This window comes from Dipteris shenzhenensis, chromosome 21, assembly GCF_047967505.1.
Source record: "Dipteris shenzhenensis isolate YYH24624 ecotype China chromosome 21, Dip_SZ_1.0, whole genome shotgun sequence".
In the NCBI taxonomy this organism is placed as follows: domain Eukaryota; kingdom Viridiplantae; phylum Streptophyta; class Polypodiopsida; order Gleicheniales; family Dipteridaceae; genus Dipteris; species Dipteris shenzhenensis.
This window is the reverse complement of record NC_141616.1, coordinates 48,146,006-48,169,386: the sequence shown is the minus strand read 5'-3', so window position 1 is coordinate 48,169,386 and position 23,381 is coordinate 48,146,006. Positions and strand designations below refer to the sequence as shown.

Below are 23,381 nucleotides of genomic sequence, written 5' to 3'. Positions count from 1 at the left end.
TTCTTTAGCAGAAGTACATTCAAACACTGTTCTGCCCATAATGCATAATTGTGTGCCCCTTCCAATTTCTTTATGTTCAGAATTGATGATTCACTTCCCCCTGATGCCATATCAGATAAGGAAAGTACCTGACTCCCTATAAGTCAAAAAAGACTGAATAAAATTCTGATTTCTCAGAAAAACCTGCTCTATCAAGAGCCAGGAGCACTCACAATAGTGCTGTTTTTACTGTCAAAAAATCTGCTAGCAAAACAGAAAAAATTTCCCTCCAGTCACTGTACCTTCTGACACACTGTACCGTGCTCAAATAGGCATAAAACAGTAATTTCAGAATGCTGCAGCTGTTCCACAAGTGCTTTATCAGTGCATCATCAGCTGACGAAGCACAAAACACTGCTGTCCTGGACACTTCTCCCACCTCAGATGAGGTATTGCACTGATTTTATATGCATAAACCACTTGTCATACACTGTTTTGTTCACTGAAAAGAGGCTCCAGACACTTCAGCCTGTCACAAACCTGCAACAGAAAATGGGACAAATCCCAAGCAATCACCCTTCTGTCAAGGGGATAAAAGGCATCTGAAGGTCTCAAACAGTAACTCAAGTGCTCTCAAGCAAAATCTGGGCAAAAGCCCCTTGATTTGACACCTGTGCCAAGTGAAAAACACCTCAACACTGAGGTAGCATACAAAATACAGCGCTCTCCTGGCACTTTCACCTGACAATGCAATGCATAAACGGCCCTGTGTACACAATAACAACACAGATCCCAACGTACAAACACTGAAGAGAAAATCTTTTGAGCACTGTCAACGATGGACAGTTAGGGACGGAGTAAACTCGATGCGCCGTGGCCAAGCGTGGCTCAACTGAGATTTTTCAATGTGTCGTACACAAAATGTGACCTGCAGAAATGTCATTGAATACACTGCGGAAACAAGACCAATGTGAGCTCCCTGGCTCCACACAGCCTCAAGGCATACACTGCATAAACTTCCAGGCAAAAGCCCTTTGAAAATGTCACCCAAAAGCTGAGATTTGCACTCAGCAAAAGCATAAAAGCCCTCTGCAAAATCAAGGCATTTGACCTTCTCGAAACAAGATAACTGTGCAACCACCACACACTGTGGTACTAGTCACCTCAAGCACGAGGGACAGGAGGGTACTTGCTGTACCTACAACACACAGTTTTAAGAACTGAACAGCCGGGAATGTGAAGAGCAGAGTGCTCTCTCTTTTTCTTCTTTCCCCAAAGAAAAACTGCTGTACCTGCTGTACTTTCTGTACCTGTGTACTTGTGCAGGGTACCACTGTACCTGTTGTACTTGTGCAGGGTATAGATCCAAAATTGTTGTACTTTTTGTACCTGTGTACTTGTGTAGGGTACCACTGTACCTGCTGTACCTGTGCAGGATACAGATCCAAAAGAAATTTCGAAATGCACTTCCCTGACGCAGTTCGTACGGCGGCGTCCGTACAGTACGGACGGCCGTACGGTGTCCGTACGGTGGTACGGACGGTCGTACGTCCGTACACGAGCCCCTTGCGCGCCGCCCTGTTCGAGGCCCTGAGGTTGCCTGGGTGCGCACCGGTGCTGCGCACAGCGAGTTGCTGCTGGCGCTGCTCCGCGCCGCCCTGTTTTGCCCGCACGCGCGCTGTCCCGCGCTGCTGCCCGCGCTACCCCGCTGCAGCCCGCATTGCCTGCGCAATGCCCAGATCCACCCACGCTGCCTGCACGCTGCTGAGGGCACGAGTCTCGAGGGAATAAGGAGGGGGGAGAGGGAGAGGTAGGCAGGAGTGGGGAGGGAGAGATGAAGGCTCTGATACCAGTTGAGAGGAAAGGAAAGAGGGAGAAGTACAACGGGGAGAGAGTGAGAGAGAGAGAGAGGTGACACAAAAGATGTGGGTTTGAAGTGATGAGCCACACCACAAACTCATAGGTTTTATTAGGATTAGGTTTTTCACCCTATGACTGTCTTAAGACAGTCATAGGTGTCATATCTTTAATAAAGGGGTGGCAATGTGCCTTTACCCCAACAATATGCTTGGATGCACCGCTGTCAAAATACCAAGTGTTCAGTGTTTCATTGACACTGAAAGCAGATGCATCCGTAGTAGAGTCATAACTGCAAGTCAAAAATGCATATGTATCATCATTACAAGTGGCTGTACTATCCCGAGCATCTGGAGCAGCCAGCCTAGAATCTGAAATGCAAGATAAAAAGGCATAATCCTGTCCAACAAAGTTGGCTGCTCGTTGAGGAGAAACTAAAATGAAAATGTTTAGACTTCACAAGCAGTTGTAGCTTGAATGAAGAGATTTTGGACTACCTTTTGATTAGCCTTCTCCTTTAATGCTAGCCTTCATCATGGCTGAGTCTGCCCTTCACCTCCGGAGTGCCGACAGAAACTCAGTACGAAGACTTTGTATAACTGGATGCTCAAGTATGTGTGGGTGTGTGGATTTGTATGTGTGAGAGCATATTTTTATACTATGGTCTACACCCACTGTTGGGCGATGATGACGTCAGTGGGGATGTCATAGTAGCTAGTCCCTGCTATGCATGATGGAGTTTATGGTTTTCAACCTTGTGAGTGACTCTCATGAGATTGAAACTGCACTATGTTGTGTTTTTAGAGGATGAGTTTGGGAATGTTCCTGGATTCATCTAGGTATATTGGCTGCAGGCTGAATCTGAAACAGCCATACCGGAGCTGTTTTTCTTCTCTTTTGCAAGCCTTTTCCTGCATTCTGCAATGTGATGACCTGGCTTTTTGCAGTAATGACAAAAACCCTTCTTCTTGGGCTTACTTGCATCATTTTTAGTCTTTTGTGAAGGCTGTCCTGACCCACTGGAAGGCTGATTTACTGATGTCTTTGCCAGTCCCTTTGTTTTTGACTTAAACTTTGAGAGCATAGCTTGTTCACCTGCACGTGAAGCCAAGTTTTTCCTGGTTTTCTCTTCCTGAAGCAGAAGTCCTATCAACTCATGAAAAGTGAGAGGATTTGCACCCCCCCTCAATGATAAGTTCAGCGAGGTATGGAAGCTGAGATAAGACTCAGGAAGAGAATTCATAGTGGTGGTAATTATCTCTGAATCAGGAATATTCTCATCTATGTTCAATAATTGCTCTTTGAGATCCTGTAGCTTTGTGAGGTGGACTGACATGGAGTCACCCTCTTCCATATGTGTATTACTTAACTCTCTTTTCAAGAAAGATACCCTTGCATCATTCCGGGCTGCATACATGCTTTCTAAGATATCCCACGCTGCCTTCGAGGTCTTACACGACCGGATATGCGGAATGATAAATCTTTTCACTGAAAGAGAGATGCATGACAAAGCTAAGGCATCCCATGAATCCCATCTCTTCTGCTTTGGAGTAGTGGCTATAGCTTCACCACCAACTTGTTCTGTAGCTGCACCGTGTGCACGACCTCTTCCACCTCTTTGCTGAGGAGGGGTATTAGGTGCCATACCTGCTGGTCGGATCTCACCCCCATTCACATAATCCCATAAATTGCGAGAAATCAAAATATTGCGTACCATAAAACTCCAGAGGGAGTAGTTGGTACCATCCAACTTGTCTTCCTGTGAAAGACCACTGAACTGGAAATCATTCTGATTTTGCTGGGCCATATCTGAGAAAGAGATTTTAGCAAATACAAGATTGAATTTCCTTACTGGGAATGAAATGCACAACTCCCAAAAAACACAGCCAAGCACTGCCTGTAAATGCAACTCAGATTTTTGTACTTGCACTGTTAGAAAATCTGTCGAAGCATCAAAAACTCTCTAGAATTTGCCAAAAGTGCTGCAAAACACTTCAAGAAAGGCAGTATGAACTGAAATCTCCAAAATTGCTCTCCCAACACAAAAGCCCCAAAATAGGCCCGAAATTGCAATCGGAAAGGGGCAAATTGATCAAAAGGCCCAAATGTTGCAAGAATTGCGCTCTGTCTGTGAAAGCCCCAAATTTCACTGCAAAATTGCAGTGTAATTACAAAATCCCCAAATTTCTTCAAGAAATTGTACTGTAGAATTGAAAGCCCCAAATTTCGACGTTGAAATTGCAACCATAAAGGGGCAAAAGCACATAAAGCCCCAAATTTTGCAATTTCAGCATAAATCCCCAAATTTCAGACCAAATCTGCAGATCTGTCTGCAATGTTTGCTTCACAAGTAACTGTGAACCTAAAAATACCCCAATAACTGCAAAGGACTGCAAATGTCTGTTGGTACAATGAATACACACGACCAAGTATAGATTGTACGGATAAGCAGGTCGTACGGTCGCAGGTACGGACGAGATTGTAGGATGTACGGCGACGGCAGGTTATATGGAATCAGGATCTGTACGGAAGTAGGTACGACGACCTGTACGGAAGCAGGTACGGACAATGTGCGGAAGCAGGTACGGCAGATTCACGTATGTACGTACGGCGAACTTATGGCATGTACGACTGGTACGGCGCTGATGCAGGTAAGGCTGATACGGCGCTGCAGTACGGACAGCGACTGTTGTACGGCGTGTAGTACAGAAACGGAAGGAGCAGTACGGTACGTGTAGGTACGGCAGATACAGTACGCGCAGGTACGGACGAGTACGTGTAGGTACGACAGAGTACGATAGGTACGGACGAGTACATGCAGGTACGGATGGCGTGCTCCAACGGGAATGCAGCAAGAGGAGGAGCTTGGACAGGGAGTAGGAGCTCAACGAGGCTCTGATACCAAATGTGAGTGTTTGGGGAGAGAGAGAGCAAGAGAGAGTGAGCTGAGAGCTGAAAGCTTGAAAGCTTAGTTGCAATAGAAGAGTGTGAGAGTCCAATTGAAAGAGTGAGAGATAAGGTTTTGTCCTAGTGTCAAAACCTTAGTAGTCACTAACCATAGTTAGTGAACTAACTGCGGTTAGGGGGAAAAACCTCTTAAAGCGGGAAAAGTGCCCCTAACAAGCTTATTAGATTACATTGGTCACTACTGAATTATATCTATAATTCTAACAAGAGCCATAATGATTTGTTGTTTAAATGGTTGTCGAAATAATAACGATGCAAGAAGGATGACTATTTTCTTACGACATGAGAAAGCTGGTTTGAGCACGTCAAATGTAGTTAGCCTATAAGAAAGAACTCTTGTTTGTAATCCATGCTTTGAAGACATGGAGGCACATGTATATGGTTCTTCATTGAGAATTTAGTAGACTATGAAAGTATGAAAAGGGCCTCTTTAAAGTTTACACACCCAGGCTTAGAGGTTGGAAGGCTAGGTGGAGTGGATCAATGCATTAGTTTGAATTCTACTCAAGGTATGGAAGCGGAAAAGACTATGTGATGCCACAATGTTTAGGGATTTTTATGTCCAAGGCTAGGTGCACTTTTTATTTTCCACTGCGAACCTTGAGTTTCCTTATACCACTCTACGGCCATTCCAAAGAGTCATTGCCAAACAACTCGTCGAAGTTCATGTTACATTCAAACTTGAATATAACAGCAATGGGTTATGTTTGGACAGTCTTGATCCGTCTCTCTCTCTCTCGTCTCTATACATAAATATAAGTATAAATAAAAATAAAAATATATAGAACAACCAAAATCTGAATTTATACGATTGGGTATATATATGCATAGATATATGTATGTAGTATCTATGTGTGTGTGTGTTGACGATGAGGCTAGTGATCAACCATAGGGGCGGCATAAGAACAATATAAACATGGAGGTTGGTTAGGGAATTAATGGTGAATATTTGCACCAATGCCAAAGATTTGTCACACAAAGGAGTCGTCGACATTGCATATGAGAAGAGGCCCTCCCAACTTTAACATGCAAGACCATAGTCCAAAGGTATCACCATACTTTTTGTTTTGGTTTCCTTGGTCCGTGTAGAGAGAAAGAAGGAATCTCTGAAGATGATGATTGTGAGCACATGGCTAGTGGGTGGTTTTACCCTTTAAGGACAATGGATTTTCTTTGAGCATTTTTATAACAGCTTACAGGCCCATTTGACCATCTTTTTAGACCGAGAACTCGGTCTTTTTAATATTGTTTTACATTCAGTGGTTTGACTTTGTAACTTTATTTAGTATGTACAAGAGACATGGTGGTGGGCACTTTTGACAGCTCCTGTCTGGGGCAGATATTTTTGGTTTTTTGTAGAGCAAATTGTATTTCTTTTGCCTCTGTGCATCCACATCTCCACGCAGACACACCGCCGTATTCACTGCCATGGATGCTATTTTGCGAGTGATGTAAAGCCAGGGTATTTGACAATATGAGAAATGTACGTCATTCCAGGGAATGCCAGGAGCAGCAGGGGATTTGTGTACCTTTTGCCTCCTGCAGCTGTATGCAGGCAGCGTACTCTCTTTTGTCTTTACTATGTGTGCCATATGCCGCTTTTGGGTTTGTGGTGTAAAGACAGGGTACCTGACTGTGATAAGATACAAATCTGTCTATAGGGAAGCGAGAAGCATTGTGGACTAGACTTTTAAGAATTCCAGAATGATGTTAAGGCTTTGCCTACGAATCTATCCATGTTTTTGATTGGCAAAATGTGGGTGTTACAAGGAGTATTCTGGGCTTGTAATGGACTCTTCAGAGAGGAGATGACTTTTTGTTTCGGGGATGTTTTGAACACCTGAAATCAAAAGAAAATTAAAGGAGAACTTGAAAGATATTTGAATAGGGCATCAGGATTGTATTAGAGCTGCTATCGACCACCATAATTATTGGATCATAATGGAACCACCACATGTTGAACATTGTCTTGTTATTCCATAAGTTAGAGGTACACTGGGATGCCTATGAGCCGTTTGCATTACGGGAGATAAGGCGATCTTTGCATGGTCGAGAAGAAAATTATTGCCTTTGATGTCTTTGATTTTGTTTGGGCTTCTTTTAACTGATTGCTTTACTAATACACAAGAGGTATATATGTGGTCTTTTATCTATGGTGGATCGGCCTTAGGCATGTTTAGAATGATTGAACATAAGCTGAAAACAAAAAGTGGGGAGCTGAATAGCCCACTTTTCTTTTAGTCCCAAAAGAGGGCTTGATTGAGTATGCATGTGCTTTCTAAGTTAGGAGTGTAGTTTTGCATCTTTGTAGGGAGTGGTACATAAGTGTAGTTTTGCATCTTTGTAGGGAGTGGTACATAAGTGTTTTAAATAAGAGAGAGAGAGAGAGAGAGAGAGAGAGAGAGAGAGAGAGAGATTTTATTCCTGTTTTTTGGAAGATTTGTTTCTTGATTTGCTTGTTTATTTTTGCTTAGTCACCTTCTTGCTTTCTTCTTTATTTCTTGTTTTCTTTCTCTTTTGTTTGTTTGATGTATTTTAGTAAGCATTGGGTTTGCCCAAGAGACTCCGCGGGTCTTTAGAAACCTAGTATAGCTGCTTATGCTTGGGCACTGATGACGACAAAGTGTTGCTTTGCTTGCTAAGTATGTCTTCCTTTTGTTTTTCAAAAAAGTTTTTGTTACCTCTTTTTTCTTCCTTTTCGTTTTCTCTTTTATTTTCTGTGTAGATTTTTGGACTTTAGAACAACCAAAAAATCTAAATTTGTATGATTGGATATATTCTAGTCTTACAAAGGTATATTCTTTTACACAAATCACATTCATAGCTATTGCAAAATCTTTGTTTTAAAAAAAGCTTGAATCTTATGCGCATCCCCTTTGTTGCCCTGCATCTTTTTTTCTTGCCTTCATTCTTTCAGCCCAAGCTATATGGACACAGATTTTGTTGTAAAAGGGAAAAAAGAAACCCTGCTCTAGTTTTTTACGTGATTTTGTTTTGTTTGAAAACAGGAACTTGAAGATCCAGTACCAGGGTTGGTCAGTTTTGATCATTTACAACACGAGGAAAACAATACACACAAAAATTTTTCACCATCAAAATCTGATGTACAGATGCAAAGCTCTATCATAGCAGTACCAAAATCTAAGTTAAATTCAGCTGTAGCCTCGGACTACAAGAATAGTGCTACTGCAGGTAGTGGCTTGCTTACACTTACATTTTATGGAATAAAATGAGAGAACGAAAGAATGCATAGAACTTCATAATACAACTACAGTATGTGTTTCTGAGACCTTGTATGCTCTGTGCTAACTTTCTGCAAGAATAGAATTCAATGAAGTGATTTCTGCAAGCAAATCAAATTGTTTAACTTATTTGCAATTAGTTACTTGACATAATTTAGTTAATCAAGGATGATAAAGTATGGTCTTCGATCAAATTTGTCGACGACTCCTATTTGCTAAGCTGCAGAAAATTAGCTCAGTGGATGGGGGAAATTTTCTAGAATGTGAACCTGAAGTCTAAATTTGACCTGAAACAGGGGCTAGCTGATCTACTTGATTATAGATGCTTCTTGGATGGCTCCATGACAGGTGTGTTTGCTAGGAAACAAAAGTCAATGAAATACTCCAGGACTTGACAGTCATAATTGGATCTTATGATTTTTAAGTTCAAGTATTAAATACGTCTTTGCCTAGAGCTGCCATCCTCGTGGAAGCCTGGTGTTACGTGTATGTTTAGCTAGTTATGCCAGGCCTGTGAAAAGTGGAGACGGTGGAGAGAGTCTAAAAGTGGAGCAATCTTGGATTAGAATGAAAGGACAAAGGGCTGTCAACATGACAAAACCCTAAAACCCTAGTGTGAGTTAAAAGCTTAAAACTCACTCAATCCTAAAGTCTACCACTAACTATGGTTAGGGTGAAAAACCTTAGAAGGAAAAAGTGCCCTTAACTCTCATGACTACTAAATACATTGGCCACTGCCTTTAACATTACAATATTTCCAGTGCCCTTTGCAATGACAATGTCCTAGTCTACAAGGAATGACCTTAAATCATAAAATGGAAGTAAAATTTTCTTGAATTGGGCCTTGGTGAAAAGATATGCAATGTTCTGATCTGTAGGATAGTAGATCAAACGGATCTCTCCTGCATGCAATCTCTCTATTACAGAATGATAATGAATCTCAAGGTATTTTGTGGGTGCATGAAACACAGGATTTCGTTCCACCTCAATAGCACGTTGACCGTCAGTGAGTATGGGAGTAGATGGCTGCAAACCACCTCAAAGATCGGCCATCAATCTTTTGAGCCATATGTAGAAGAAATGGAAGCACAAGAACACAAGAGGAGGAAGCAAGCTTAACTCAGTTGTGCAAGATGAAGAATGAATGTACAGGGGCTGCCCAACATGACAAAACCCTAGGGTGGCACCCAACTAGGGTTAGATCACGTGTACTAACGCTAACTCAACCTCTAACTACAGTTAGGGGAAAAACCCCAGATAAGGATAAAAATTGCACCTAACCCTTCTAAGTAATCTATACATTGGCCACCACCTTAATAATACATTATTTCTAACATCCTCTTGTAGTGACAATGTCCTGGTGCAGAAGGAACGATCTCAATCACCAAATGTTAGTTAGCCACTTGGAAAGCTTCAAACTTTTCTCTGGAGAGGGCCTTGGTATTAGCGGACATGCAAATTTCACCTTGTGAAGTTTTCGTCCAAGTTGGGGCTTGCTGGTAGTGTGATAATTCTTTCTATCTTAAATGGTGCGTTGCCCTATCAGATAGATTTAGATGCTCGTTTGTGAGACTAAAATGAAATTGTTTAGACTTCATAAGCAGTTGTAGCTTGGATGAAGAGGTTTTGGACTACTTTTTGATTAGCCTTCTCCTTTAGTGCTAGCCTTCGTCATGGCTGAGTCTACCCTTCACCTGTGGAGTGCCGATAGAAACTCAGTACGAAGACTTTGTATAAATGGATGCTCAAGTAAGTGTGGGTGTGTGGATTTGTATGTGTGAGAGCATGTTTTTATACTATGGTCTACACCCATTGTTGGGCGCTGATGACGTCAGTGGGGATGCCATAGTAGCTAGTCCCTGCTATGAGTGATTGAGTTTATGGTTTTCAATCTTATGAGTGACTATCGTGAGATTGAAACTGCACTATGTTTTGTTTTCAGAGGATGAGTTGGGAATGTTTGTGGATTCATCTAGGTATAAACTTTTCTTTGGAGAGGGCCTTGGTGAAAAAATCTGCAATGTTCTGATGTATATGACAGTACATCAAATTGATCTCTCGTGCATGTAACCTCTCTCTAACATAATGATATAGCATATCATTCACATATAGGATGATAGTCAACAAATCCTTTGTGTCTTTCTTGACATAAACGGTACTCTCAGTTGGGGTATGAATTTTTTCATACCAATCCCTTGGGGCTTGTTTCAACCCAAAAAGTAGTCTACATACTTTATTGACTAGGCATTTGAAAACCAACAACTGACTCACATACACGTCTTCTTGCAAGTCTTGAATACGCTCTTCAAGTCATGTGGGAGTTTGTGTGACCTCTTTTCAATTTGGAGAGTGCTCCAGTGCTCCAAACCATTTACATTTGTGGATTCTAACAATAACGAAATATAGGCTCTACGCTTATAAGCGATGTTGGAGCTATTGCCTCCAATTAGTAATACCTAGCACAATTAAAAATCAATAAATGATTGGAAAAAGGGTAGGAAATTAACAACAAGAATTCAAGCATGTTAATATCCAAGGGTTTTGGGAAAACTACGACGTCTTTATTATAGAAAGCTTGAAAAGTTTGCAAAGGAGTGCATGAATAGAAATGTGACGAGCTACTCAACAAGGTTGAAGACCTCTAGAGGAATATTACTAAGGGAAAAGATCTACTTGTTGGCATTTGCGTGGTTGATCAATAACACTTGAAGAAAAGAAATAAGATGATGCTCGGGATGTGGACTCAAGTACTATGGATACCATATCACGTGGGTCTACACACTCTATCTGAGTGGGACATGGTGTTGTCACTAAGAATAGTCATTCTCTTATCACATTGGCTGGTACCAGCTCGGACTGGTCCTCCCTCTTCGCTTGGTCAACCTTCTTCTTTTTGCAATCCTTAGAAAGTGAAAGAGCTAGACCCATCTTTTGGTCCCTTCTCCTCTTCTTGTTCTCACTGTCAGGAGCATCCTTGTGAGCATTTTTGGCATTCTTCTTTTTGTGTGGCTTCCATTTGTCCATGAGGAAGTCTAGTATAGGAGGATAGGGACTTGTGTTAGCCTTGTCCTCATGGCGAGGGACATTTCATACTTAAGCCAAAGGTCGGTAAGAGGTTAGGGCAGAACAATTAGAGGGGAACCATGACATCAATTGACTTGCGATTGACATTCCAAGAAAAAGGATTAGCTGAATTTGAATTCTTTTGGTGTGATCCTTGAAGAGGTCGATCTGGTCTAGTTCCATACTCAGTGTTTGGACGATGCTCGGATACGAGAAAGAACTAGAGGATTGGTCACATGCTTTGAAGAAGAGTGTTTGTCAACTTCATTTCGATGGCAACTTTATACTAGAACTCACTTACCATTTTGTCCTAGGTAGTGCTCGGGTGAATCAAGGTTTGGTTGACCTAGTGACACATGCTATTATAATCCTTATGAAAGAGGCTTGTCTTCATTCTAATGCAATCAACAACTGAGCTCATGTGTGATACTCTTTGTGCCTCTGTTTCACAAGCTGTCTGCATCCCCAAGGGTGCCACTCATGCTGCAATTCATACATATGATTATATATATTCTATATATGTACAAACGTTTTGTATGAAGAGTGTTCCTCTTGAAAAATAAGTTATACCGGAAATTTCACATTTGCAAATAGAAGGCTTGCTTTGGAATCAAGCAGTCGGTCAGTCCCAAGTATTCCATTAAGGTATTAGCTAGGTTCATTGCTCAGGTTTTATTCATGCATGTCTCAAACTTGTGGTTTCGTCTCGCAAAATATTAAATTGTATTTCTTAGGAATCATTGTGGGGGTTTCAAACAAGTTGCTTTCATGAAATGTTCTGTTAGGGCCTGTGAGAATGCAGATGCTTATGTATCTTCTCTCAGCAAGACACTTTCTCTGAATGAACAGATGGGTCTAGCTCTCTGAAAGGACCATCAAGGGGTCCGTTGCGGAGAAGGGTAGCTTGGCGAGCCAATGAACGTGAAGCGCTTCGCCGTGGAATCCTGATGTTTGGCCTGGGCAGGTCAGAAAAGGTCAGAGGTGTCATGCGAGGCATACTCAAACAAATGCATCATGGACTAGGGGACATTGCTGATTGCTGCTGGGAATTTATTCGTGCGTGCTCTGCATATTCTGATGAGAAAGAAACTGCATATGTTGAAAAATTGCTAGAAAGAGCAAAAGATTTAGGCATTGAAATGGGTCCAGAGGTCACGGAACGCGTGGGTCAATGGGAAAGGATGGAGAAATCAGGATCAGTATGGCTGAAGAGAATAAGGCTCCTAGATAACCTGGGTCATGTTGTCAGACTTTGTGCCAATCCAGAAACGCAGGAGAATGCTTATAACGCCATTGACTCCTTGGGTGATGCAACTCTTCCCTGTGAATGGTGGACCAGGGAATCAGATCTTGCGCTATTGGCTGGAATCTATAAACATGGCTTTGGAAGCTATGAGGCCTTGCGAACAGATGAACAATTTGCAGAGGCTTTTGGTCCCCCTTTGGAAGAAAAAGTGTCGCTATCAGGAGCAGCAAGTGGGTGCAAAGCTAAAACTGAGCTCCTCTATGGGTGTGATCCTTTGGGGAGTGAAAAACTCTTGCCAAATGCCAGATCAAAGGTACATGTTAGTTTTATGTGCCTTCAGCATTGTTTTGGTGCTTTCACAAAATTGTAAGCTGTATATGTTTTGTTGCTTCGACCTTTTTGGCAGTTTGGCTTGCAGGATCATGCCGACCAGAGAAGCATTCAGAATTTTTCTGAGCACAATTTCGATGCCCATCCAATTGTCAGGTTTGGATTTTGATTGAGAGTTTGTATGGTATTTCACTTCTGAAGACGCTGGCATTGTGAAATGCCTTGGTATGAATTTGAGTGGTTGACAAACTTGTACTGTGGGATGTGCTTAATCTAGTTTTCTTGAATGTGGAAGTTTGATCTAATATATTTTTATGTGATAAAGGGATTTAGTTCTAGTGAAAATAAAAGTGCAAAAATCATGTTTCCTAAAGAAATACCATTTTTTAAATCTCTTGAAAAACATGCTCGGATAAACCTGCTCATAGGTTTTTGCTCGTATAAATGACGCATCCGAGGATGACTTCTTGCTGGTCCTGTAGCTGTTCTCATGCTTGTCTGGCATATGTGGAGATCAGGCTCAGGTTTGCGTGTCTGGTGGCATCCACTGAGGGGCTTTCTCCCATGCAGAAGATGTCTATGATCTGCTGCTGTTGGTGTCTCTGGTTGGGTACTGATCCCATGAGTGTATGTCTGAGACATGTGACCTCTGAAATATAAAGGGCAATATCGTAATATCAGGGGCATTTCATGAGCACATACTCTTTTGTCTCTGCCCCTTGTGTATTACACAGACTCTCATCTTATGGTGGTGACACCTTGTATTGAACATCTCGCATTTTCCCGATGTGGAACCTATGGGATGAAGTTGACCCGTAGAAACCCACAATCCATGCGAAAGATGAATCAATAGGTATCTGAGTGGTCTAATGAAACCGTTTTGAATTAGAGAGAGGAGGTGCTCTATGTGGAATGCCATCTTGGTGGCATGTGGCTGTGTTGGGGATCTTTTTAAAGGTCCCTTCCATTTCCTCTTATCTTTCCCCGCCCGCCCTCCCTTTTCCCCACCGTCCCCTAATGGCACTCATTAAGAAGTGTTAAGTTACCAGAATGTCCTAGTGTGCTTGAGTATATAGCTAAATGTCGAGATAAGAAAGTTTGGGACACGATGGAAACTAATATGAATTCGGAGATTTAAGGGTACAAAGATACTCTTAATATCCAAATTATGCATGTGGACATGACGGATGTGGTTCCGGGTAGGGAATGCTTTACGGGTTGCACCATACTCTACAGAGGAGTTATTTGAATAACTCCATAACTTTTCAAAAGGATGGAAAATTGATGGTGAGCATGAGATGCTCTCATTCAGTTGTATGTAGCAAGAGCAGTTAGTCAAGCACGACGATGCACAGGTATTTCTTTGTGATTTTGTTTATATAGGCGAATATTCTTTGCATTTAGTTAAAAAGAAAACGAAAAGGTTCAATTGTTGTCATATAAATTTGTTGATGCTTTTCCTTGGGTTCTTTCTTACGGTTTACATCTAGAGAGGTTTGTAGATCAGAGGATAGATTTGGCCCAATAAGATGCTTCGATTTCCAAAGTACCTTACTGTCTTGAGTAGATTGAAAGAGGAGGAAGTAGAGTAGCATTTGTCTGGGATCTTGAGAAGAGGGTAGATTCAGCCAACATGTTTGTCTTGGGCTGCCCTAGTTCTCTTAGTTAAAAATGGAAGACAAGTCTATGCATAATGCAATTGAGCATACATTATTGTATCCAAAATAAGGTCACAATTAAAAATAATTATCCAATGGCAGGCATTGATGAGCTCTTTGATCAATTGAAAGAAGCTAAGTATTTTAGTAAGATTCACATATGTATAGGGTATCATTAGGCTAGGATCCATCCTGCTGATATACATTATACTGAGTTTAGAACTCCAAAGGGTCATTATCAATTTAGGAGAATTCACAAATCCTCTTTGTCCTTTGCTCTTTCGCCCAATTCCCAATTTGAAAGAAGACACACATTCTCTCTTTTGCTAGGTGTTTCTTATATGCGCGCATAGTGCAGGTACTTTGCAGCCAAGTGGGTGATGACCAATGGTACACTCTTCCAAGCTTCTATGTGAGTGCCTAGCTCACAATTTTCAACGACACTTCCTTTTGCTTGCTTCACCCAACTACATATTTTTATATGTATCATGCTTCAAAGTCTCTCTCTCTCTCTCTCTCTCTCTCTCTCTCTCTCTCTCTCCCCCCCCCCCGTCCCCCCTCTCTTTTTTCCCCTCTTCCTAGGCCTTTAATGTCTATTTGATACTACCGACGTGGAAGACAGGAAACATAGTCACACAACCATTGGAGATAGGGAGAGGTACTTATTGTAGGCCTCTAGAACCTGCAATGTCAGTGACTGAAGTGGAGTTGACAAGCCTCCAACAAAATGAACCTCGGCCTGTCATATTTATGCTAAGCATGATCAAGTATGCAAACTTAATTGGACAATAACTGCCCTGTGTTGAGTATGCTGACTGTTGCCTTATGTCCAAAAATACAAGCCTGCTATATATCACCTCACCATAAAGGTCATGAGGAGAGCTATCGTATCCAATGAGATTTAAGTCTTTTTGGAATTAGACACACGATGGAATTGCACTTGCTGTTCTGATCAAGATGAGGTACATATGCCTTAGCTGTGCTTGTGATATGACCTTGGATTTCTTGAAGGCCTCACTGCATTTGGTTGCTAGTGTGAATAGTTCATGTGCATTCTTGACTCATTGCACATTTTCTTTTTGACTGATGGGGAAGGTGATTAGTTGGTCTTATGTACAGCAGTCTGATAAGTGTAAGATGAGTTTACTTATTTGATATTGTAATGCCACGGCTTTGAGTGTATTGAATTCTTTGTTTCAAGCGTGAAATATGGTTTGAAATGGGGAAACTATTTTGGAAGAAAGTAGATTTCATATGGCTTAAAGTTTCATTACTGGCTTACGACTCATAGTAGCATAACTATACAGGGATGGTGATGGTGATTCATCTTGGCCTGATTCCAATACACTCACTCGAAGGCTAAAACGTTTAGTGGAGCATATTGGCCGTATTGGTGAACAGGTATGAAAATCAAGAACTTAGTTTCAGGGCATAGTGCACAGGTTGCATGAAAGACTGAAGTTCTGCTAATTGCAGGCTGTGAACGTCCAAAAGGGAAGTGGAAGAAAAATGAAGCAAGGGCAGACATGGAGCAAGCGAGAGAAGTTGAACTTCCTTCGTATATTACTTATTTGGGGCCTCCCTGTTGTAAGTGAAATTGCAGTTCTATAGTATTTGACAGTATTTTGTCCTTTTGGGACAAGGAACGTCCCTTTCAAAGTAGATTCTTAATTTTTGCAGACACCAGGTCATGAAGATGAAGTATGCTGGCAATTTTTTAAAGATCAAGCTAGTGTGAGGCCATTGAAGAATAAAAAAGAGTCAAGTTTGGAAGCATGCTATGATGGATTAGTCAAAGAGATGACACAACTTTTGGAGACTTCAGATTCACAAGAGGTCAATTCATAAAACTTTGTTTTGATCTCCTGGGCTTGAGTGTGATCTTCGCTTTCAGACTGGATAGACGCTCATTTTGTGTGTGCATGAAAATATGATTATATTTTTTATTCTACCTTTTGATATGGGGGGGGTGCTGTGATGACACAAGCAGGCTGGATGTAAACGTGCAGCCCATGGATTCTGGACATTGATATACGTAAAGACTTTGCAGAAGGTCATGGGGCCATTGTCAATAACGCCTGGGGCAAAGGGACAGAAGGTCTTGGGTGTTTTATAGGTCACAGTGTTGAAGATAAGTGCACACTAAGTGTACTATTGTCTAAGTCTAAGTTTAAGTCTAAGTCTAGTCTTTATGTCTTGAGTGTGTGCCATGTGGCACTTCTAAAATTATCCCATAAGCACTCTTGCTTTATGTCTTGTACTTTGGCCCATATATTCAATGGGTCACATCATTGTAATCAATCAGTCTAGCTTGTGTCTTGTCTACACTCTTCTCAAGGTATTTCTAGTCTTTCAGTCTTGTTATTTCATTTCCAGTTTCTAGTTCTAGTTCTTGCTTCCATATTCCAACATGGTATCAGAGCTAGGTTGATCCCTCTTCTCTCCCCTCAGTCTGCCTCTTCTCAGATCTCTCCCCCGCTGCAGATCTGCCCCTCTTCTCAGATTTCTCCCTCTTTCTGCCCCGCCATTACGCTCCAGATCTGCGCTCCCTCTTCACATTTTCCCCTCTTTCTGCCCCGCCATTGCGCTCCAGATCTGCGCGACTCTGCTGTGTGTATTCCCGCTCCAAATCTCTGCGCCAGATCTGCGCTCCAGATCTGCGCAGCTCAGTCACAGATCTGAGCGCCAGATCTGCGCAACACCCTGCTGTCACGCCAGATCTGCGCAACACCTGCTTTCACCGACAGATCTGTGCAGTCTAGCACCCGCTCCTGCTGTCGTACCTGCTATCCGTACAGCGTCGTCCGTACTCTGCACGTCGTCCGTACGTCGGCCATACTCCGTACTCCGCTCGCCGTCCGTACATCGTCAGTACTCAGCTGTCTGTACGGTCCGTACGACTGTACGGAATCCGTACCTACACAAGCCGATTTTTCGAGATGCTGTTCGAAATCTACTCCATCTACACGAAGATCTGCGTCCTTTTTTGCACCTCTACCTCTGCCTGGGATTAAGGTACTGTGCTTTGCCTCTTTCAGTTTGCTGAGCAGTCTCTCTTTTTTTTTTGCTGGTTCCTCCTGCTTTGATGGGCTGTCATATGCTATGGCCTTGACAAAGTGGTGAGAGAACCGGCTTCTTGGATCTCTCCTCTCATTTATTTCTGCAATATTGTAAGGGAATAGACACTGCCCTTGCATCCTAGCAAGAGGTAAGACCTTCCCACATGGCATCTTCCTCTCATTCTCTCATATCTATCGACAAATTCAATGGGTCCAGCTTTCATACTTGGCAGATCAATATCAAGTGCCATCTTATGAAAGAAGGTCTTTGGGACATTGTTCACCGTGCTGCGCCCGAAGGTCCCTCTGAGCAAGTTGTCACTGCCAAGAACGACAAAGCCTATGCTATCATATTGTTCGGCCTTGGAGATGATTACATTCATCACATCTCCGACATACAGTCTGCTCCTCAAGCATGGATCACTTTGGATACCCTTTTTGGAGCCCGATCTAAAAAGTCTAAGATTGCACTTATGATCTCATTCTTTGATCTACATATGCAGGAAGGAGCTACTATAGCCTCTCATGTCAATTATCTTCGTAGTCTTATGGTTCAGCTTGCGTCAGTCAAGTCTCCCATCTCCGAAGACATTGCTATTGCTGTGCTTCTTAAAAGCTTACCTGACACCTATGCTACTCTTGTCACTACCTTCAAGTATCATAATAATCCTTCTCTTGAGGGTATCATCAATGCTCTCCAAGAGGAAGAAAGAACTCAACAACGAAAGGTAACTGACACTGCCTTTTTAGCAAAGAAAGGAAGTTCTAAGGTAAGAAAGCCTTGCACCCATTGTGGCAAAACTAATCATATGGAGAAGGATTGTTTCAAGGCTCATCCATGCACCATTTGTGGCCGTGATAATCACCGGGAGAGGGACTGCTACTCCAAAACCTCTACATCAGCCCCTGCATCTACCTCAGCCCATGTTGCTGCAACATCTCCATCAGCTGATCCTCCTGTTCCTTCCTCACATGATGAGAAATGGGCTTTCTGATTACTTCTATGACTTGTCTACCACCTTGACCACCGATGATGTAGGTCAAGGGGTTCTAGTGTCTTGGTCTTTCTATTTGACTACAGTCAGTCTTCTGTCTATCTAGTCTTGTCTATCTGTCTATTTGTCTATTAATCTGACTGTGTTTTAGATCCATCTTGTCCCTACCCTTGTGGACCCATATGAGGATATCACTTGAGGAGGGGTGTCTCAGGATCTTTGTCTGTCATGTCTTCTATCTTGTCTCTCAGTCTATTAGTCTTTATGTCTGTCTTCTAGTCTTGTCTTTCTGTCTTACTCCTAGTGTCCACTTAAGGAGGGTGTTGAAGATAAGTGCACACTAAGTGTACTATTGTCTAAGTCTAAGTCTAAGTTTAAGTCTAAGTCTATTCTTTATGTCTTGAGTGTGTGCCATGTGGCACTTCTACAATTATCCCATAAGCACTCTTGCTTTATGTCTTGTACTTTGGCCCATATATTCAATGGGTCACATCATTGTAATCAATCAGTCTAGCTTGTGTCTTGTCTACACTCTTCTCAAGGTATTTCTAGTCTTTCAGTCTTGTTATTTCATTTTCAGTTTCTAGTTCTAGTTCTTGCTTCCATATTCCAACACACAGCCCTCTTTGAATACAGTTTCATCAATGTCATATACAGATTCTATGTAACCAAGTAGCTGTAGAACCCAATAAATCCGGAGGCTCGGAATGCCTGAATGTGAGAGGAGATAGGTTAATAGTTGATGATTGATCTGGTGATGCTTTGTTGGAACACAATGTGTACTGCAGCCTCCATGCTGCATAAGAGCTTGTGCTTTACGTAATGACGGGCTTCATGTGTGGGTAGGCAACGTGATGTTCCAGTCAATGGGGCACTGTTTTTTCCCATACTTAAGCAGTGATTGGTGAGGTTGCTCATGGGTCTCATTAGTTTTCACCTTGCTAGAGGTTTTTGTTATATTCTAGTTTGGGTGTGATAGGTGTTACAGGTTCCATCAGAAGTGCTTTCTCATCGAAACCTAAACAGATTTATATTTAGGTATATGCCACAGTATATTTCTTCTCATATTTCCTCTCCTACACACTCAAATTGGTCTATGTAGATTTCCTTTTTCAATTCTTTTATGCTATCATAGTGGTAGCTATGGCATGAGCTCAAGTGCTAGCCTTCGTCATGACTGAGTTTTCCCTTCACCTCCGGAGTGCTGACAGAAACTCAGTACGAAGACTTTGTATAAATGGATGCTCAAGTATGTGTGGGTGTGTGGATTTGTATGTGTGAGAGCATACTTTTATACTATGGTCTACACCCACTGTTGGGTGCTGATGATGTCAGTGGGGATGTCATAGTAGCTAGTCCTTGCTATGCGTGATGGAGTTTATGGTTTTCAATCTTATGAGTGACTATCGTGAGATTGAAACTGCACTATGTTGTGCTTTTAGAGGATGAGTTTGGGAATGTTCCTGGATTCATCTAGGTATATGGCAGGAGCTCAAGTATATATCTTTGTGGAAATAAGCAGGTGTTAGGTCTGAGACATCCCTTGTCCAGCTCGTCCTATCAGAACCATATCAAGATAGTGTGAATCGTGATAATGCTTCAATAAGGTTTGTGGTGGCATGTTGCATGTTTCTTTTGTGGTTGTTTGTATTAATTTAGCCGGTGTCTCCTTAAAAGGTTCGTGCCATTATGGTGAATTGGTATAATGTATGGAGGTTTTTTATGGAGAAAAAACCTGTGCGGCATTTGGTTCCACTGCTTATCTTGAGAAATTCCCAGAAAGGTATTGGAGTAGCACCGATAGGATGAGGTCTTCTTTTCTCGCAAGGGCAAGATTGACAGGATGATGGCTATCGTATTATTCTGAATCCGGGGCCCTCTTTGTGGATTTTCACATCTTCAAAGCTGGCATCCTAACAGACTGAGAGATTTGGACCTTGTTTCGGCATAACCTAAGTGATTCGATCAGGCAATGCCACCTATTATTCGATCGTCAACATCAGTCCAGAAGCTGACACCTGATATTTGTGATGAACTGATCAGTTTGTGTTTGTTTGTTTGATGCGTTTGCCTATTCGTCATTTCAAAGTGCAAACATGATTTGCGCTTATTGCAATGATGGGTGTGGCAGAAGGTGCAGCATTCAGGCTCTGTGGATCATGGAGGATCGTCTGATGACAGTGAGGGAAAGAATCACATAGATATTGGAGATGCCTCTGAAGCAGGACCAGCAGTGCTTACTCAAAAGAGTGCTGTAAGGGCCTGCATTTGTGAATGCATTGCTTCATTGTTGTCCTCTGTATCACGCTTCTTTCAATAGGTGCACTCCAGTCATGTATTAGACTACTTGAAATATGCTGCATGCATATCTAAGATGAATAAATAGTTATTCAATCTGAGCTATCTTGTGGATCAACTAAGACATGTCAAATGGTTTGGCTTGAACCTTTGACAACCATATACATCGAATTAGGAGACGAACTAATGTCTGGTCTGTTGTGCATGTAAAGGTGAGATTGAGGGAAAGGCTTGAATTGTTTGAAATACTGAGACAAGCAGTGAGTCTTTTCCCTGAGGATTGGAGAGATGCGGGCTTGACAATACATCAAAGTCATAATCTGCCATCTTGGTGGCAAGTTGGAAGCCATGACAGATTTCTTGTTCTGGTACTCTCCCTTCCTGCTCCCGTGTTTGCTTCTTAAAGTCTTCAGGTGATGCAGGTTTACTTCCTCGTGTAACCAACATGCGGGAAGAGTTGTTTCATTTTTCAACTCCTGACAAAGGGGAGAAATCTCTGGAATTATTGTGCTTACTTGAAAGTCCAAAATTTTTATTGGGTTTGGATCTCTCGCAAAGCATGTATTGTATAGGCCTCTCCATGTGACAATGCTTGTTTATTTTCAAAGTTAGTGTAATGAATAATTGGAATGAAATGGTTGCATCAGGCTTATGTGGGTGCAGCTCATTTTTCATGTGGAACCTCGGATTGTTTTAATTTTATAGCCTTGCTTTTATGTAGGGAGTCCTCAAACATGGATTTGGAAACTGGGATGCCATATTCGAAGACCAGACCTATGGGTTCAATGAAGAAACTGAGAAAGAAAAGTATAAAAAGGGACTCACTCAAGATGGGGAGAGTCAGAGTCTGGACCCTTTGTGGGGAGCACAGACAAGTCTGGAGAATGAAGATCATGTAAAGGCCAAGGGTAAAAGAAGTATTTCCCAAGGAGGATCAGGCTCAAATTTGCCATCCCCTAAGACGTGTGGAAAACGCTTGAAGTTCATTGGCAATATTTTACGGCGCCAACTTCAAAAGCACTTCAACTACAGGCCCAAGAGTTACCTGCCCAAATGACCATGTAAGACAAGCCTTATTATAGGGCCTTTGTTTGTATACAAGTCTGTGCATGCTTATGTTACCGGCTGAAGTGTATTACAGCTACTGCTCTACAACATTTAGATAGGACCAGGCAAATTGGACGATGCTCAATGTCCCAATTATTTGTAGGAATTTTAAATGCAAGACGGATTTTCCCCACAAGATAATTTTTCTGCAACACGAATTTAGCTGGGAGTGAAGCCCAATGGGCTAACAGGATTTTGCTTGCAAGTAGGTTTCATGTTCATTTTCCAATGTTGCAATATATACTACTGAGTGCATTGTTTTATTTTTGCAGAGCTGTGTTAAGACATAAGATATCCAGAAGGCTAATTATAGAAGCAGGTTTGTTTTGGGTAATTGCAGAGCAAGGACAGAAGTGTACTATGTGTGTGTGCACAAGCGCGTGTGCGTGTGGCTAAATATCACGTCTTCCAGCCTCTCTACGACAATCGTTTTATGATTATCTGCACGCTCTGGATATAGATTATCCTGCCTTCTTGTCATATAACATGCTCTGATGTTTGTAGCTCGTTGTTCCTTCCTTTTCATTGTAATATAATGACAAATGGATTTCACAAAAAAAAAAAGTGTGTGTGTGTCACTGTGAGTGATATTGATCTGCATGTTACAGCAGATCAATTACAAACGGAGGTTCATTGTGCACAATTTGAGCAAATCACCCTGGATAAGGTAAGGAATGCAGGGCTTGGCTATGAAGCTTAATGGACTGGAATGATGCTACTGCAGCTGCTGTTGAGATTTCTTTTTACTTTAGGTTTATGGTGAGTCTAATTTCTTCTCGGGTTGATGGTGTTTTTTTTCCTGTTCACTCAATTTTCCCACTTTTTTTTGCCGAAAAAACAGTGCTAATTATATTACTTCGAGAACAAGATACAAGAGGTCAGCTTATAGCTGACGGGCTGCGTTCACAAATCGGACGCAGCCCTAAAAGGTAGTAAAATAAACCATCCTCTCACGGAGGGATAAGACGAGTATGAATGAACAGCCATCGGGGTGGTGAGTAATGCCACCGAAGGCCCTGCGTAGTCTGCGCGAAGAAGAGGCCCTGTGTGTCCCAAGCCCGGAGGAAGCGTCTCCGCTTCTCCTGACCGGCCCGGGAGTCTCCCTGAATCTGGTCCCACTGGCCTCTGAGAGTATGAATAATCTCACTCCAAATCTCCGCCATGATCTGGGCAGTCGATAAGGAGGTGCCACCTAGGATCTACGCGCAGCGCGAGGTCCAGATGTGCCACCCTGTGATGCTGCTAATAATCTCCCAGACTGGCTGCCTCTCCCGGACTCCTATATCAGCCTCTGCTAGGTGCTGTGGGATGCCCTCGAGCGGTCCCCACGTCCCCTGTGTAATAAGGAAAGTGGGGTCCTGCTGGCATGCCTCGAATAAGTGATGAAGACCAGGTGCGGTGCTGCACCAACAGAACGCGCCCCAAGTGATCAATCCTAGCTCTGGTGCTGCGCGAGTAAGAATCCCAAAAGTCCACCTCCACACTTCCTGGGCGCGCGTGCAGCTCCACAGGCAGTGTTTTGGTGTCTCCTCATCCGCATGGCAAATCTGGCAGCAACCGTCCTGGCCTATCTGCCTCAA

At 42.4% G+C, this 23,381-nt stretch overlaps 1 protein-coding gene across 3 annotated transcripts in view; it reads left to right on the top strand.

The window, feature by feature from the left end:
• The window catches only part of LOC147888975 (uncharacterized), a 35,675-nt gene extending 13,163 nt beyond the window's left edge, over positions 1-22,512 (top strand). The window contains exons 3-12 of one of the 3 annotated variants that reach the window (XM_087392636.1): positions 7,812-7,995; positions 11,958-12,667; positions 12,761-12,840; positions 15,650-15,743; positions 15,819-15,929; positions 16,023-16,178; positions 20,528-20,650; positions 20,907-21,062; positions 21,416-21,755; positions 22,074-22,512. In XM_087392636.1, coding sequence (XP_087248762.1) covers positions 7,812-7,995; positions 11,958-12,667; positions 12,761-12,840; positions 15,650-15,743; positions 15,819-15,929; positions 16,023-16,178; positions 20,528-20,650; positions 20,907-21,062; positions 21,416-21,751 — 1,950 coding nt within the window. In that variant the 3' untranslated portion in view covers positions 21,752-21,755; positions 22,074-22,512. Of the gene's footprint in view, positions 1-7,811; positions 7,996-11,957; positions 12,668-12,760; positions 12,841-15,649; positions 15,744-15,818; positions 15,930-16,022; positions 16,179-20,527; positions 20,651-20,906; positions 21,063-21,415; positions 22,047-22,073 lie in introns of those variants that run through there. The other 2 variants (XM_087392637.1, XM_087392635.1) reach the window with 2 other exon arrangements.
• Positions 22,513-23,381: the final 869 nt, after the last annotated feature.